At 40.9% G+C, this 18032-nt stretch overlaps 1 protein-coding gene across 2 annotated transcripts in view; it reads left to right on the forward strand.

The window, feature by feature from the left end:
* Nucleotides 1–18032, forward strand: part of samd12 (sterile alpha motif domain containing 12) — a 125362-nt gene that overhangs the window by 30379 nt on the left and 76951 nt on the right. For both annotated transcript variants that reach the window (XM_085396541.1, XM_085396539.1), the window contains exon 3: nucleotides 7279–7408. In XM_085396541.1, coding sequence (XP_085252667.1) covers nucleotides 7279–7408 — 130 coding nt within the window. The remainder of the gene's footprint in view (nucleotides 1–7278; nucleotides 7409–18032) is intronic.

Consider the following 18032-nt stretch of genomic DNA (forward strand, 5'->3'; position numbering starts at 1 on the left):
TGTCCGTGTATATGCATATGAGTCCAGGGACTATATATCTTGCAAATAGAAATTCTAATCAAATGTTGTTGGCTGTTAAATAACAGCAGCCACGCAGATGAAACTGAGAGTCTGTATTAATTCTAGAGTCAACACAGCACTCGTGATTGATACCTCGCCCCGAGAAATCTAAATCCTGTTTAACTGAAACTTTCCGGTGCCACATTCGAGTGCTTTTTCAGCCCTACAAACACATTTCAGTTGATAGAAGAGAAACGTTACCAAGCTTCATCGGCTTTTCCGGTGAGAAACTCAACATTTTGTCAGGATTGCTGACTAAGAGGGAGAGTTTGATGCTAGGGCTCATTCATCTCATTTTTCATGTGGAGTGTAAGTACCTGTTTTAACGATCCATCAATTAGCACTGAATAAATGTGAAGACATAATAAATCCAGACCTTTGTGCCATTCTGTGGAACAGCATACAGCAGGTCATTTCAGTTCATCACATCAGCGGCGTTAATTTTTAAATATTGGATTAAAGTTGAATCATGCGCCTGCTCGGATTTATAATCGAGTCAAGGCTCAGCCATAGATTAAACATGAAGCATAAAACAGCCATTTAGACTCTGTGGATAGCTATAACATCCATAGCAAATAACCTCATCTCAGTCGTAATCAATATGAAGCCCAAGGTGAATATATCTTGTTTGGTGTTAACACGCCCTGCTATGCTTTATGGACCCCGCTGAATCCCAAGGTCAGGTGCTCTGAAGGGATCTGGTGTACTTTCTTTGATGTGCCTGAGTAAAGTTGGCATCGCCTGTAAATCCAATTTCAAACAGAGGCTCCTTATTAAGGCTTATTAATTTTTCCAGCACAGCGTGTTATTCTGTCAGCTATCCACAGCTCTCTGGACTCCTCTCTACCCTGTCCACTCACACATACACGCACCCGTATCACGGTTTCATCCCAATTCCTGTATGTAACAGATTAATTAATACAGGGAATTTTCATCTCCTGCCAGCTCTTGCCGAGAGAAATGGAGCGAGGCAGAAAGAAAAGAAAGCGAGAGAGAACATGCCAGAGCTGTTAATTAGCTGTGCAGTGGAGATAGGGCAGGCGACACAGGGCTCCGTGTCTCAGACACCCATTCACTCAGTCAACATGACATTAATGGCAGCTGCCTTGCTCTTCTTAGTGCTTCTCCGTCAGTCTGCAGTTAAACGTGGAGGCAGTGTTTAGTGGTGACACTAGAGGGTAGTATATAACAGGAAATGTGACTCGTGTAACATAAGGAAGTTCAGGGTGGAGGAAGAAGGAAGCGTCTAATACAACCTTTCAGTTTTCCCGCTGCTGTTGAGAACTGAGGGATGGAATTAAAAGGTAAAATCAAGATTAGATTTAGGGTCTAGAATTATAACTTATACAAAGAATGAGATATAATGTGGTAGCACTTTGTTTTAAGACCTTATGTAAATACAGGATTGCATTTTTGAGAAGCTGTGAGTATATTGGTATATTTAGCTATAACAGTGTTTCCAAATAAGCTGTAATGTTGTCTAGAATAAAAACCAAAATACAATTTTGCAAATTTGCAGTTGATTTAATCTCTAGATTTAATTGAAAGTAAAAATAAAAAAACAATCGAAATGTTGAAACTAATGAGTTTTTTTCTTTTAATATACACTGATTAGCCATGTGACTAACACCAATAATTTTATTACAATGCAATTTTCTGCTTGGGAAATTCAATTTCTGGCATTCATTTGGTTTTTACTCGGACCACTTGTTGTTGCTGAGATGCAAACTACCCCTGGCAGGGCCGTTTAAAAAAAAAAAAAAAAAAAAATACTGCACACAGTATTATAGACAGTGGTTTTAATGTTGACTTGTTTACACTCACATTGAAATTTATGTCAGCAGCACATTTAAGAGAACCACTGTCTTGCATCCTGATCCATTTTTAACACTTTAAGCATTTCAGTAGTTTTGATAATTATATTTTCAAATGATACATTTTCCCGTCCTTTACTGATGTACAATCAGCACTGTTTAACATTTTAGGACCTAGTTTATCATATATTTAGCTTAATTCATCCACCCATCTATTGTCCAGTTGGGGGTTATAGGGTATCCTATCCCAGTTGTCGTAGGTTTCCATCATCTTGCTAAAATAAGCAAAGCCTTTTCCTGAAAAAAAGATGTCTGGATAGCATTAATGGTGTTTTCACAGTAGTTCAAGGTTTCCGTGTGCACTCATGCACCACCATGAATGGTTCAGGAGTTAATCATCCACCAATTGAAAGATCACTCTCTGGCTCCTCCAGTCTGCATGTTGCATGTCCTTGGGCAAAATACTGAACACTAAATTCAGTATTTTGCTGATACTGTGCGATCAAACATCAAGAGTTTGTGAGTCTGGTATAATAGTTAGAAAGCTCTTAAAGGCATAGAATAAACCTCTGTTTGAATGAGTGTGTGAAGGTGTGACTGTGGTGTGTTGGTGACTTTTGAAATGAGCACTGATAATAGGCTCTCTTCTTTCTACTTGAGGCATCCATAATTTTATGAAAATAAGTTCAGATTGGCTGTCAGGACCTTGTATTGTCTATGAAAGTTTATGAGCCAGTGTGGGAATTGTTTTTCAATCTTCTAGTCTTCATAGTTATTTATTTGAAGTGAATTGCTAGCACATTAAATAAGCATTTATACAAAACAAAGCAACTGAAAAACTCTAAAATGACATGATTCTGTTTTTGCCAAGGCGAGCCGTGTGGAGTTGGAAAAAGGACCCAAGAGCAAGCAGTGTATGAAAAGATTAGTGGAGTTTATTTACAAGGTGTCAGTGGCAGGAACAGAAAACGAATAATGAGACAAACTAACGGAAACCTAAACTGGGAAAACTAAAGAGCAACTGAATGAACAAAAGCATAAGGAAACACAAAACACTGAGTCCTCAGACTCAGGACCATGACAGTTTTTGCATCCTACATTTATAGTAATGTGCAAAAGGACACAACTTTCAGATACTGTTTACCTAGGCCAGTCACTTCACATACAAAAAAACCCAATAGCTCTTTGGGAATTGTTATCATGAATTCAATATGCCTGTCAGAAATTATGTTTTGGTTTTTTGTTTTTTGTCTGCTGTTACAATAGTTAAAATTGTGTTTTTGCTTAGTTGTCTTATCTGTTTTGTGTCAACACTGGTTCATCCCTTGAGTAAAGTGCCATTTTTATGCCTGAGTGATTCATAGGTCAGTGCTGTTAAGTGGCTTAGCAAAGAAAAGAGAAAACCATTCCTTTAAAAATGATCAAGTACAAAGGCTGGAAAATCGGTGCAAAAGCAATGTCCAAAAAAATACTTTGAAAGACCTTCAGAAAGCCTAAAGACAACAAAACAACAAAGTCTGGTTGTTTAGAAGCAAAATATTAAGAAACGCTGACTTTTACACGCAACTTTTGGTACTGTGTGAACATTACTTCCATTTTTTTTTTTCATACCTGTTTAGGACAAAAAGGGAATCAGCTACGATTTATTCAACAAACACCGCTGCGCCTAATGAAGGCTACTAGACAACGGTTTTAAATAAAAGGAACAGCACTTTGCTATCAAATAGCTATCGAGTATTTGTTCTGCCCTTGTGTGCATTTGCTCAATAAATGAACTCTGCCACTTTATATTGTCCAGGGAAATATCCAGAGCCGAGGTTGAATTTGAGTTATTTCTGGTAACTAAGCAAAACTCAGACGAACTAATAAATCTGTTTCACTTCATAAGCTCCTTGTGGTCAGTTTAGCACTAAATTCAAATTATTGACAAGACAATGTCCTTACATGAGCTAATTGCTGCTGTAGTTAACATTTTTAATTGAGTGAAAAGCCATTTGACCCTGCAATCAGCCCGACAATCTTGGAGGCAAAATGAAAACCGCGGCACGGGGATGAGGGGGGTTTGCAGTTCTCCTAAGAAACAATTATTGCCGTACAACACCACTGCCAAATTCACTCTCTCAGTCACATGGTGTTTGTCTCTGGAATGCTTTTCAGCGCTTTTTAATTCCCAGCTCTTTTTTGTATTCCAATACTGTCCTCACAAAGGGGCCATGTGATTGCCTCTTGATTAATTTAGCTGAGTGCATTCATATTGGATCTTTAAATGCTTATCAGCGTTAGTGGGATTACATGCTTCATTATGTATGTAATAGTTGTTTTTTTCCAGTGTGACTGGAAATGTATGTTTTTCGCAGACTCTGGTTCATCTTAGGGTTGTGCGTTTTCCCCCCAAAAGGCTTTATTTCTCATCTTTTAATTTTTGAGGTTGTCCTTGCTCTGTTGCTAAGGTAACGTGAAGAATACTGGAAGCTCTACTGGGCTTTCAGATATCAATTAAATCCAAGGACATCACAACACTGTACGCATATCGGCACAGATAGCGGTCATATAAATGTGCCGCGTGCGCGCGTATGCATTGCATTTATGCGCATTCCTTCCAGTGTGAACGCATTTGTGCGAACGGGCTGCACATGTGGATAAATGCGTGCGTCTTTGTGTGCTCGTTCCCAGACGTATTCCACTTAGAAATAAAGCGGGCTTCCTCTCTCACCCCTGCGCTGTCACTCAAAACTCTAATTGGCCTGGAGTCTCTTGAACACGGCTCTTTGAGCATGATTGTACTCTTGTTTTCTTCTCTGTTCTGTTTTCTCTCCGCCCTTTGGCTCTGCAGGCTGGCTGGCAGGCAGAAAGGCACCGGCTCACCTATTGTACAGGCCCAGGGAACACAGCTATGGGCTAAATCAGTGCAGAATGTAAAACACAGATGGCCATTGACTCACAAATGGGTTCATGGAAAATGAGAGAGTCTCCTGTGTCAAACTCTGCTGAGTCTACCATGGAGCACCAGGCTTTTTGCTTTTCATTCCTCTGGATCATCTGTCAGTCCGGCCATCCTTCACACTCCCAGCCTCCTCTCTTTTTTCTTTTTCCTCCTTTTCTACACTCTACTTTCTCACATGCTTTCATAACACACACACACACACACACACACACTCACACTCCTCTCTCTCTCTCTTCTTTTCTTCTCCATCCTTCACTCTTACGACATCCTGGCCTCCCTCTCTCTTTTGTCGCCTCAGGCTTATAGTCGGGGTTAATTAGCATTGAGTTGAGCTGTGTTTAATGGTTAATGTGGTTTCTTCCTGTAATACCACACCCTCCCCTCTCTGCAGTTTCTACACCTATCCTTTGCAGGCTGCCAAGCAATCGTATTAAGAGAGGCGGCCTCGCCTTTCTGCGTACATAGCTACCTGCTTTCTTTGGCTGTCTGTCACTTCGCCTACCTACACGGGATACAGACCATATGCCCAAATCAGCATGTACACATCCCTCAATTTCTCTTTCTCTCAGGGATGCCGCGTGATGAGTGGGAAGGAGCGGTGAAAAGACACCGAAAAGGCAAGAGTGAGGTAGCACCATATAATAAGAAACAGGTGAGAGAAGGGCGATGGGAGAGACGAGGGCTACAATATGCGGGGAGAAGAAGTGAGAAAGACAACGCGATAGATCTGACAGGGCCTGCGTGAGATTGAACGTTGGGGAGAGATGAGACGGGATAGAAAGGAGGAGCGAGAAGGCACAAGCCGGGAGAAATGCTGCCAGTACCTGCTGCTCTGCTTTCTTTGGGTGGAGGAAAGAGGGGGCTTCCATTGCTATGCCGCACCACACGGCAGCCAGAGAGCAGGCTGAAGTGGAGGGGAGTGGATGTGAAATTTTAATCACCTCTCTGTGTTTGTAATTTTAGTAGCCCCCTCAATCAAAATCAAATCCATTGCCAGCACTTTCAAGAGCAATCCGCTGGCAGTCTACTGCATAGCCCGCAGTTGAAGTAGTGCGTTTAAATAAGAAAGGTGTCTTGCAGCAAGACTGCAATGCAAAACAGAGAAGTGTATGCATGCACTCGTTCATAGTTCTCTGTCAAAACTGCCTACAGCTACAATGTTATAGGTTTTGGATACTATTGGCCCTGGATAGCAGTAAGTGTTGGTCCTCTTGTGCTTTTACAGTATGATATCTGTCTTTCTTATGGTCTAGTTTATTCTTTTTTTATTTCAGATGCCCATACAGAAAGAATAAAACACTGCAAGACTTCCCAGCATACAGCAAAAGTCAGTCAACAAGAAAACTAACAGGACACTTGAAGGGGCATACTTTTAATTTCCCTCAGAAGTGCACTAATAGTTTAACTCTTCATTGCCATTACACGTAGTACAATGAAAGTGTGGTACTGTCCCACATCGGCGCTTAAAGAAAGCCTAGCAAATCACAATAAATAATAAGATATACAGAGAATAACATATGTTCAATATGTGCAGAGACATTTGGTGGTGTTGATGTTGGCTGGTCTACTGCTTGTGTGGAAATATTCTTATACTGGTTTGGTGCATTTGCAGCGCTCAGAGCTTGCATGCATTCTTGACATCTGTAATTTTGATTAACGTGCTTATCAGGCGTTAAAGCAAATAATCAAAATAGAAAACTTAAAGTTATCCTCTAAGCTTCGTGTTATAATTCAGGGGCCAAATTTCCGCACATGTAAAGAGACGACAGCACAAGGTGTTCATCTTCTAGCTGCTTATTTCGAGTCCATGTTTTTGATCCCTTTGTGTTTCTCAGTTTTCTCCTCACAGAATTGATTTGCACAAATTAACACCACCTTTCTCTCAGTCATCATTTTTTTTGTGTGTGTTTAGATACAGATTTTTTTTGTTGTTGAGGAAAAATGAGCCATTTAGTGTTTAACTTTAACGCAAGCGATACGTTTCTCTGAGCTGTACAATGTGAACATATGTTGAGAACATATGTTTAATTCATACATAACAGTGTGTGTAATTCAAGATTAAATATTTTACTTTGTGCTGAGCTCCCAGCTGTAGATTTCATGACTGTCTTTTTAAACATTTTTCTGGAGTTATAGTGTAAAAAAAAATCACTTATTAGCCATTGATCACTGATGCAGAAGGGAAAATGTCACAAAGCAGCCTGTAAAAATTCAGATACACTAAAATACAGTTAAGAAGTGAAAGTGGCATGATCCCACCAGGTCAAAACGGAAAACACTGACACATAACAGTATTTTACCTGCATCTTCTAGATCAAACGATTTGACCAAAAAGAGGAAGCGGTAGTCCATAAACGTCATAATCAGGGTTTATTAATGGTTATAAATGGTGACTGTGTAAAAAGATTTTAAAATAAGGAGTTCTTATTTTTTTTATTATTATGTTTGTATCTTATACAGACAGGATACGTGAAGCTGTCCAAGCCAGTGGCCCTGTGGACCCAACAGGACGTGTGCAAATGGCTGAAGAAACACTGTCCCAATCAGCACCAGATCTACAGCGATTCGTTCAAACAGCACGACATCACAGGTAGTTTTTGGCACCTGTACAGTGGCTTCATTTGAGGAGGTTTATGGCTTATTATCCACGGGTTTCTAGTAGCTCGTTGCTCTTTTAAAACCTGGTTGATTTTTTTTCCATTCACATTCATGATCAATAGGATAAGACGAAATGGATGTATAGATACTGAACTGCTATATCCGCTATATGGACAGTTTAGTAGAACTCATAGTGGCGGCTTTTAACGTAACGTAACATTACAAACATGTTTCCATTTGATATCAGTAATTAAATAAGTGCACTTCTGAGATACTCACTTCCTGAGAGCTCTGTGCAATCACAGAGGTTAAGCTAACTGTAGAATTTAAAGATTTAGCATTTCCTGCCTGGTAAACTCCAATTTTTTATTACCGGCTTATTTAGAAAAGGTGCAACATGCATGTGTGAAGAGTTTAAATATATTTGCAGCCACCTTTGTCAGACCTCTGCTAACTAATTAAAGAAAGTAAGAAAAAACAAAGCAAATCTGTTTTGCTCCTGAAAAAGTGCTAAAGTGCAAGTAACATGATATGCAGCAAATATCACAACGTTAAATCACTGAATATCTCTCTTTAAATGAGGTTTGGAGTCAAGTTCATGAAACTGGTACATTTATCACATCTGCTCTTGACAAAACCAGATCTCATTCATAACATCCCAGGTGCTCTCTGCACCCACTGTCTGCCACCTGCCACCCGGCCTACATCCCTCGCTTCCCACTTTCAGCGTTCCCGCCGAAAACAGCCGGCCATGTCAATCATCTTCCTAACGAGGCTACTCAAGGTCACACTCCAGTCCTAACGACACTCCAGCCCGCGTGGCAACAGACGAGCGCTAATTGCCGCACTCTCTACCTCTCAGAGCACGAATGATCGCATTAATATGTTTATTTGTTGCTGTCGAGGACCTCCTCGACTCAGTGACTGGCTGGCAGGATAAATCACTTGGTGGTCATGATGAGTGGTGTAATGACTCACGCTCCCATTTCACCCGTTGATGCATTTGTTCTGTTATACGTCTGCATAGAGGATTTTGAGATTTAGCATCTCCTGTTTAATGGCCTGAAAATATGAATCTCGCCGCTTTGCAGCTCAAGTTGCAGATATATCTCATCACCAGCATAGAGGTCTGAGAGATCCACAGTTCATTGCACGCTTGCTGAACCACTGCTGCGTTTTTGTTTTTTGTTTTTAAATCCGTTTTCAAGCGAAGGCATTTCAGCAGATTTTATTTTGTTTTCTTTTCACTCAAGGTAAAAGCTAAAAGTGATGTATTGACGAGTCACTTGTGAAACATTAGCTTCTGGTTTCTGTGGACTGATTCGGAGCTCGTGTGCTAAATAAAATATTTGCCGATTCAGATGACTTACAAGGCAAATATAAAAGGATGATTTAAAGGGCCTGCCTCTGAAAACACTCTTAATCACGCAGTTAGAGCGCTTATCCATCCACTCATTTGAAATTTCTCATGAGGTCCATATCTGAATACGGAAAAATTAATCTAACTTTAAGATTAAACACCTCTGTGTGCCTAACAATTCTAGTGCATCCAGTTAGTCTGTAAATTAATTACACTTTTAGTCTCCCAGTTAATAAAACCCTGGAACCTAGCTTCCTAATAGTGTATTAACTTAATGACCTGTGATTGTTATTAAGGTGTAATAATGTTTGCGGGCTCTAACAGGTGTGGAAAGGGTTAACCAAATGAAAACTCATGCTCATATTGTACACACACACACGCACACACATATACATTCACGCTGGCACAATTAGGAGATAATGACATGCACAAAACCTGCAAGTAATTCAGTTTGTCTTCACATTGAGCATTAATTAACAGAGCCCAATTAAAACAGGCCAAGCCACACCAATTGGGCTCACGAGGCAATTTGCATCCCAATCAATCTTTGAAATATTATGCAGATATTTTTCTGTTCCTACACTCTATTAGAATAAACAAGGGGGAAACAAATGATGGAATATTGTTGTGGAAAACAATCATGCGTAGACAAACAAACAGTGAGTATGAATACATTTATAAGAGCATGCAGGCGTGCGTCTGAGAATATCTATTTGTTCAGTGTGCTTGTCAGCCATGAGCTGTGACCCTTGAAAATCAGAACCATGCGTGCATGTGTGTGTGCGTGTGCGTGCACATGTGTATGCATGAATAGATTTTTGGCTTTTTAGCATCGGAGTCTCCAGACCGTAGCAATTCTTGACTGTATTTTCTGACAGAAAAGTCAGCCCTCTTTTTGGCTGCCAGCGGTACTCAATCTCACTTGTCTTGGCAACGTAGTCGTCCCTTCATAAAGTAGCAAATCAATAAACGGTCTCTATTTCAGATCATAATTCAAACAGGCATTTGTGTCCTCCCGCTCCTGACATAAAACAGCGGCGAGGGAAATGCATTTTACTGCGGATCAGGACTGGTGCAACATTTTAACGTTGAGCGACTTCAGTATGCAGCAGCTGGCTTCCTTCTAGGCTCCTCTAACCTCTGCCAAAGAAATCAATGTTTCCTATCCTCCCTCCAGCCTCTGCTGCCAAGAAACCCTTTCCCTTCCTCAATCTTCACCTCCCACCCCCAACAGAGACGGCAGCGAATTTGACTTTAACACTCAGCTGCCATTAAAAATGCATTAAAGCATATTAAGGCATAATTAGATATTAGTCCCTAATCCGTTGTAATTACAAAGACAAAGCTCTTTTGGTTGAGAGAATAGCTTGGCATGGTAAATTAGTTAAACACACCGTTTCCGATACTTTAGATGTAATCAGCATAAAAGGTGCGATGACATAGGTAATCAGAAGCAAAGAGGATGAAGGAGGAAAAATGGGCGAGTCGCTATTAACTTATATTTTCTGTCAGAGGAGACCATTACATCACAGTGTGGAAATTCAGAGTGTCTCTAAGGGCGTACAGTGACTGAATTAGAAGCAGCTGTGGAGGCTGGCTGCAGGGGCTGGTTTTAGAAAACTGTCGAAGATGGGGGTCCAGATTTGAGTGCAGTGTTTTGTTTTGTTTTTAGGACGAACCACATTTATACAACAGTTTTCAAGTTGGGATTGGATGAGATGGTAAAAACTTCCAACCGGTTGCTGTCACACTAGCATATGCCAGGGTATTTGTGGTGGTGTTTGTGTGCCTCAGGGTTACTCGCAGGGTGCTTTTTTTTTTTTTAAAGTTACCATCTGTTTATATTTATAGTTTCATAGTTTTAAAAAAATGTGAATGTGTCTTGCAGTGAAAAGCACTTTGAATCGTCATCAGGACAAAAAAAAACTGTATAAATGTAACTCATAACCTAAAGAGCTTTTGTTTCATGAATGCAGTGATTTCTACAGACTGCTTCCAGGTAATAGATGAGAATGCAAACAGCAAATGAGTCAAAGGGACTAACGTGGCTCCAAATCAAGTGGCGAGCCACATAAAAGATCCATCGGTGGTTGTTGTTTGAGTGATGGAGTTGTGCAGTGAGCTGATGAGCTCTTAGGGGGACAATCTGATCCACAGGCAGAAGGAATCATGGTTAATGAAACCATTAGCAAGGCGATTACATGTCAGTGTGTTACATGTTATTAATTACTGTCCTGCCAATTGCATGTTTAGAAAATGGCGTTCTTAATTTTCTTCATATAGAGAATTAAAAATTAATCTGTAGAGACCGTGAATGACTTGTCGTTAAATAGTGATATAATAATAAACTGAAAAGAGATATCCGTTTATTGATGAAAAGAGGGAAAAAAATAATGTCTCGGCCCAAAAGAGAAGCGCAGATATCCAAGTGATTGCAGCTCGTGTACCAGTGAGGCTTTTGTAACGATTTTGAGAAAATAGGACATTTATTCAAAGGCAACTTATCTCATTGCCACTATGTGTTCATATGATTACAGTCTCAAGCACAGTAATCGTGTCACACTGTTCTGCTTATGTCTCCCAAGTATTTTACTAGTGTGATTCAGCAATGGAAGCAAAGCCTGAAAGCAGGCAGTGCCTTAGAGAAGCCTGAAGGCATGTGCATGGCTTTTTTTCATTTTTTTTTAAATGTTCTTATTTTATTTTTATTTTTTCTTTAATTTTTGTCTTTTTTTAAATGACATGCATTAATTATATACACGAATTAGGAACCCTGGTTCCAAATTGCTTCCACTGCTTTAGCCTCCCTGTGAGTTATGATGAGGAGTAGGCAACGTGATTGGAATTCATATCAATTTACTTCTCTTGAATAATGTTAACTTGGGTTTATAGGGGTGTATACTGAGCTCACTCCTGTCCTCACTCTACACCTACGCCTGCACGGCCACTAGCATCTACAATTTCATTGTGAAGTTTGCGGATGACACAACAATGGTGGGTGACAGTTTACAAGGAGGATGTCAGTGCCTTTAAACTCCAGTGCTAAGACTACCATCTCACCCTAAATGTTACAAAACCAGAAGAGATGATAGTGGACCTCTGGAGGTGTAGAAGAGCACATCACCATCACCATCAAGAGTGAACAGTGGAAAGAGTGAACAGCTTCCGTTTCCTAGCTGTACATCTGGCAGACCATCTGGTCAGTTCATACAAACAGCATACACCTTCATAGTCAGCACAGTGTTACATCACGCAGCGCAGCATGGTGGCTGCGGTGACACCGGTGTGACAGCAGCGCGGTGTGACCTGTGTGACGTCACGCAGCTTTCGCAGAGGTCAGCGCGTTGTTACGTCATACAGCCATCGCGGACAGCAGCTCGGTGTTACGTCAGGGGTGTATACTGAGTGTTGGAGTCAAATTGTTAAATGTTGTCATTGTGTTACTTAAATTTGCAAGTCTTGGTTCAAACTATATGGTCAAAGACATTCTCCTGTTTCTATTGCTCTCCCCAGGCTGTTGAATGGTGGAGGAGGCTATAGTGTTTTATTATAGGGACACATCCTATGTGAAGGTTCTGTTTTAAACTTCCTGCCTTTATGACCCTTTGGTGAGCAGGAGGTCAGACAAACGCACCCCCAAACACACACACACTCACATGCATACACATACACGCACATGCTCGCACATACATGCACGCGCACGCACACACGCGCACGCACACACACACACACACACACACACACACACACACACACACACACACACACACACACACAAAGACACAGTGTTTTAACCTTTTATAGCCATGGGGTTTTTTTTACAGTGGGTGTTTGTGTAAACTGTGTGTCACAGAAATAAAAGGCTGCAGGGGGAGATGGTTCTTCAAAGTGGTCTGACACCGAGGGCAGAAGGGCTGCTCTGAGATCCTTCCCTTGCTAGCATGTGAAAACCCGGTTGAGCTGTTCGTCTTGCTTCGTTAATGGGAATAAGTCTCTAAACCAGCGGGCCCTGTGGAAGCACAGACCCAACACTGAGCTCTCTCCTGTCCTCACTCTACACCTACGACTGCACAGCCACTAGCATCTCCAATTTCATTGTGAAGTTTGCCAACAATTCAACAGTGGTGGGTCTTATCACCGGTGTCGCGCGGTGTGACGTCATGCAGCCTTCATAGACGGCAGCGTGGTGTTACGTCAAGGGTGTATACTGAACTCTCATGTATTCACGCTACATCTACAACTGCACGGCCACTAGTATCTACAATTTCATTGTGAAGTTTGCTGATGACACAACAGTGGTGGGTGACGGTTACAAGGACGATCTCAGTGCCTTTAAACTTTATTGCTAAGAGAACCATCTTACCATCTTACCCTCAATGTCTTAAGAAATAGTCCTCCAGGCTATCTGAAGCCATTCAGGAAGAAGAGGCTGAGGTATGCCAGAGAAAAAGAACCGAACCCAAAATCTGTGGCAATGTGTCTGATGGTGTGATGAATCCAAAGATCTGGTTCAAGTTGTTATCAGTAAAGAAGAGGTCAGGAGCAAGGTACAACAGTGTTTACAGTTATCTGTTTAGGTTCTGTCTTGATTTGCGCTGTATTTCAGCCCCAATATATATATTTCATGCTTATTGTCTGTGTTTATATGTGAAGATGTTTGTCGCTTAGCTATGATTTCAAGGGGTTACCCTGAGGATGGGGTCTCTCATAGGTAGTTCAGCAGACCAACTAACCAATCACATCTTCCTACCATCCTCCATCTTTATGGCTTCACTAGAAAAACCTTGAATAGTTTACAAGTTTTCCCTTCCAAGTAACACCTGCCCCATATATAATATCTCATTCACAAAGTGGTGTATGGAGAGCAATGTGCAATACTTGTGAATGGCTTGTTTTTGTGTAGGGTAAAATATGGGCTGTTATCATAATGGCCACTTAAGTGGATGGTGGCTTTTTTACGTGTCAGCCTGAATTGCTGTGATCTATTCAGCAGGACCAAGCTCTCTGCAATAAATATTTTTGTGTAAGACATCTGATTCTCCTAAATGTTTCCTGCATCAGTAAAACTAGTCTCACAAGGTTTCCTTAACGCCATGCACATAGGACTGTATATGTGTTTACATATTTTGCTTGCCACATTTTTAATACCTACTATTTAGAAACTACGAATTCACAGTGCGTTTTAAGTGCAGCATGCCCATGCGCCACATAGAAATAAATGCAATATAGAAACATCAAAGGCCCAGAAAATCTACAGTATTCCACCAAAAAAGTAAATATTACCCAAATATAATTCTAGAATAATAACTTTCTTCTTCCTACTACAGCAATAGATAACTTGATAGTGTAGGTGAATTCAAGGTTGGTATGACAGATTCAAAGCAGGTTTCACCTGGGTCATCACAACCTCTCTGGCTCACAAGTGTATCCAGCAATCTACTTCATCTCGCAGAACGGTAGTTATCTAAAATGACAAGCGATTGTCCTTCCATAATAACCATCGAAAGATGGCTAGTTATTGCCACGGCAAACTTCAAGTCATCTCAGTAATTTAGATGGATTCCACAGTGTTAGAGTCCAAGTGAGCTGTCTGCATGTTGTTAGCTGTGGCTATCCAACAGAGTTGCAGTATAATGATCGGCAAACTTAGAATACATCAGTAATGGTGAAATCAGCATGAGGCTACTACTGATGTGACAAGTGGAGGATTGAGGCGGCTTATTATCTGTCTGGGTGCATGTAATTGTGTGTCTCTCCATCTCTGGTGGGACTGTCTTCATTACTTAGACTGAACCTTGTTCTCTCTAGGATTATAACTGGGCTTTTCTCCTACACTCTGCATTAGCATTAGCATTGGATCACAGGTGCTCAGTAGCTCTAGTAGCCTTTTAGCTCCAGGGCTACAGGCAGCTGCGTGACTGAGACAATCAGTTGCCATTGACTTTAAGGACTTCAAGCTGCGCCACATCACAGTGAATACTAGTGAAGGATATGCCCAGTGCTGCCACAGTTTTGTCACTGCACGCTAGTTGAATCCAATTCTGTTATCTTGGTTTTATTCTTGAGGGGGATCCTATCACATATGGCAGCAAGAAGTGTACTGGATATCCAGCGCTCAACACTTGCATGGCTTGTTATGCTGCGCTTGACAGATTGTCGTGCGGGTTTGGAGTGCAGTTTTCCAGATGCAGCTCGGTGACATTCATCCCCAGAGGACACCCATATGAGCACAGCTGAGAAGGAGATTTGAGATGAGTGACTGGTATGGAAGACTTACCTGAGGAAAAGTCTTAGAATACATTCCTGCTCCGTATCGAAAGCTTTGAGCACAGCTGCCAAAAATTGTCAGGGCTGAAAAGTGCCATTTTGGAAATTGGAGGCAGAGGACTGTTAATTTGCTGCCTTTGTACTCCTGTCCTTACACATGGCTGCCTCACACACAGCCATAATTAGTATGCCATTTTAGCTCCACCTGCAAAATGAAGTGGGCTACTGCAGGATCAGTGTCTGGGTGTGAGTGCGTTGTCTGTATATGTATTTGTGTTTTTGCGTGCGTGTGTGTGTACAGATGCACTTTAAGCTCCCATTCATCACTGACTATGGTCACGCTATAGCTGCAGATTAATCTGCAGCCCAACACTGCTGCTCACCCACCACTCATTAATCTAATTCCCAGGGACAATGTGTTTGTGTGTACGTCGGTGTGTTTTTAGGAAGTATGTGTGCACAACATGTGTACCCATATTTGGTTTGTGTGTTAAAATACACAGAGTATAATGAAAATAGAGCACCTCATCTCCCTGCTGTTCAACACTTGAAATTCAGACATTTGTGTTGCAGGTAGAACATGTGCAGCAACACATATACACCCTTTCCTTTTAACATCCTACAGACACAACTGATAGACACATTTTCAAATCGCGTGTAAAAACACTAGAGTAGAACAAACTCTGCCTCTGTTTCTGTGGAAAATAGTTCAGTGACAAGGGTATCATCTCAATCCTCTCAACATTCAATTCACTACATGGTTGACCTGAATGAGTTGGGTGGTTGTTTATATTTGTATTTATTTTTTTGGATGGTGGTGGGTTGGGTCTCTCCTTATAGGCCTCAGGCAACTAGTTTAATGGCTTAGTTACACCAAAGTAAAAATAAGATGGCAACCTCCAGTTGCCCGGTGATTTACAGCAACCAGCTCATTGCCCACAGGTTGCCTGATGGGAGACAGCCTGTCTCCGAATAAATGAGGTCTGTCTCACACTCACTGCATTCACTCCCAGACAGATGAGGCAAATTTCTAATTGCAGACAGCTGATTGCCAACAGTTTGCAATCGTTGCCGGTATCAATTGGTTGTTTTTTTGTTGTTGTTGTTATATTCCTATATAAAAGCAAAGTTGCCAAGGGCCTTTGTCCTTTTTCAGTTAAATCGCCCTCCTGCTGCGACTTAACTGCTATTTGTGGAGCAGCTTCTGAATTTCTGTTTCAGATCTATGACTTTCTTATTGGACACTTAAAGTAGATTACCATATTTTCCTCACTATAAGGCGCAATTAAAATCCTTTAATTTTCTCAAAAATGGACAGTGTGCCTTATAATCTGGTGCACCTTATGTATGAATTCTAGTTGTGATTATTGACCTCTAACTGATTTTATGTGGTACACGGTGCTGAAAAATCTGTCAAAAATGTTTTGGTATGACTTTGGTAAGCTACAAAGCCGCACTGCTTGATGGATTGTCGGAGCATTAGTCGGGAGCCTCGCTTACCCAAAGTCAGGTCCCAAAGTCAAACAAACACTGCAGCATCACTGAGATTTTAAAACTGTCTAAATTCTTTCATCTTTAATAAACTGATCAGCGTTGCTGCTTTACCAGGTGTAACAATTAATTTTAACATCCAGGCATCCATGAAAACAGAATTTATTAACTTTAATGGAGTTAGCAGGCGTTAGCTCGCTAGTTTCCACCTAAACATGATATAGCATGTTCTTACTGAGAGATTTCTGAAAAAATTAAAACATACAGCTCTGCTATCACTTCCAACATAAATGACGACAGAAAACTAAACAGCAGTGACTTTTGTAGGGTTACTGAAGTTGGACTAGCTGGTATATAATGATGTGCTACGTTACAGCGACACAGCTATGTTAGCATAACAAACAGTGAAGCTGGAGGATGAATGCTAACTTTTTTCCACTCAATAAAAGTTAACGTGAGGGTTCCCGATGGTTAGGGACCAGTGTTGCCAACTTAGCGACTTTGTCACTATATTTATCAAGTTTTCAGATCCCCTTAGCGACTTTCTTTCTAAAAAGCGACTAGCGACAAATCTGGTGACTTTTTCTGGTGTTATTGGAGACTTCGTCATAAATAAATCTCTTCTTTATGTCTCTTCCCCGATGTTATTTCTCTCTCGTAGGTTACAATTACATTAGCATGGCCAATTATGCAAATTAGGCAATGACGTCATTTAGCATTTTCCTTACTGAGGAGTTGGCAACACTGTTAGGGATAAATGCGATCGCATGGCAGGATGCTGTAAACGGACCAAATTTCAGTCAGGAGAACAACTTAGATAATCCATCAACAATACGAGGTTAGTCATTAATATACTGCAACAACACGGGAATAGAGCAGCTGTGATGGAATTCAACATAAATGAAGCAATGGTACGGAAGTGGAGGAAGCAAGAAGAATGAGTTGAGTAAAGTTTGACTTGATTTGTTTCACTTAATGCGCCTTATAACACGGTGCGCCTTATGGTCCGAAAAATACGGTAAATGTCCAACACTCATAGTTGAAACAGGGGTGTGTGTGATGTCCCCAGCTTTGTCCAGATCACCACAGCCTACAAATGAATTAACTGGATAAACACCAACGGCGCGTCTGCAACAATGACTTGCCACAATTCATCAGTTTTTGCTGCTTGATTAATGAGGACAGGAAAATACTAGAGCTTTAACACCTCAATGGCCAAAATTGGAAAGTCGAAGGGTTGTCATCTTTGCCTAAATTTCATAAATAAAAACTCTGAAGTAGCATTTAAATGGAATGAGCGAGAAAGGGGAATGAATGGAAAAGAATGATAGTGAAAAAAAGAAAGAGGGTAAACCCTTTCGGTTTTCAGAGATGGATGAAATTTCTTGTCTAATCAATATTCTGAAAGAGAACGAGCTGTGGTGACTGGATCATAGCCAGCATTTTTCTTTCTTGCCTACAGTAACAGGACAGTCATTATGCACATGTTGAGAACTAG

This window comes from Rhamphochromis longiceps, linkage group LG22 (genome assembly GCF_057381845.1).
Source record: "Rhamphochromis longiceps isolate RC_006_pf linkage group LG22, R_longiceps_female_GT1.1, whole genome shotgun sequence".
NCBI lineage: Eukaryota > Metazoa > Chordata > Actinopteri > Cichliformes > Cichlidae > Rhamphochromis > Rhamphochromis longiceps.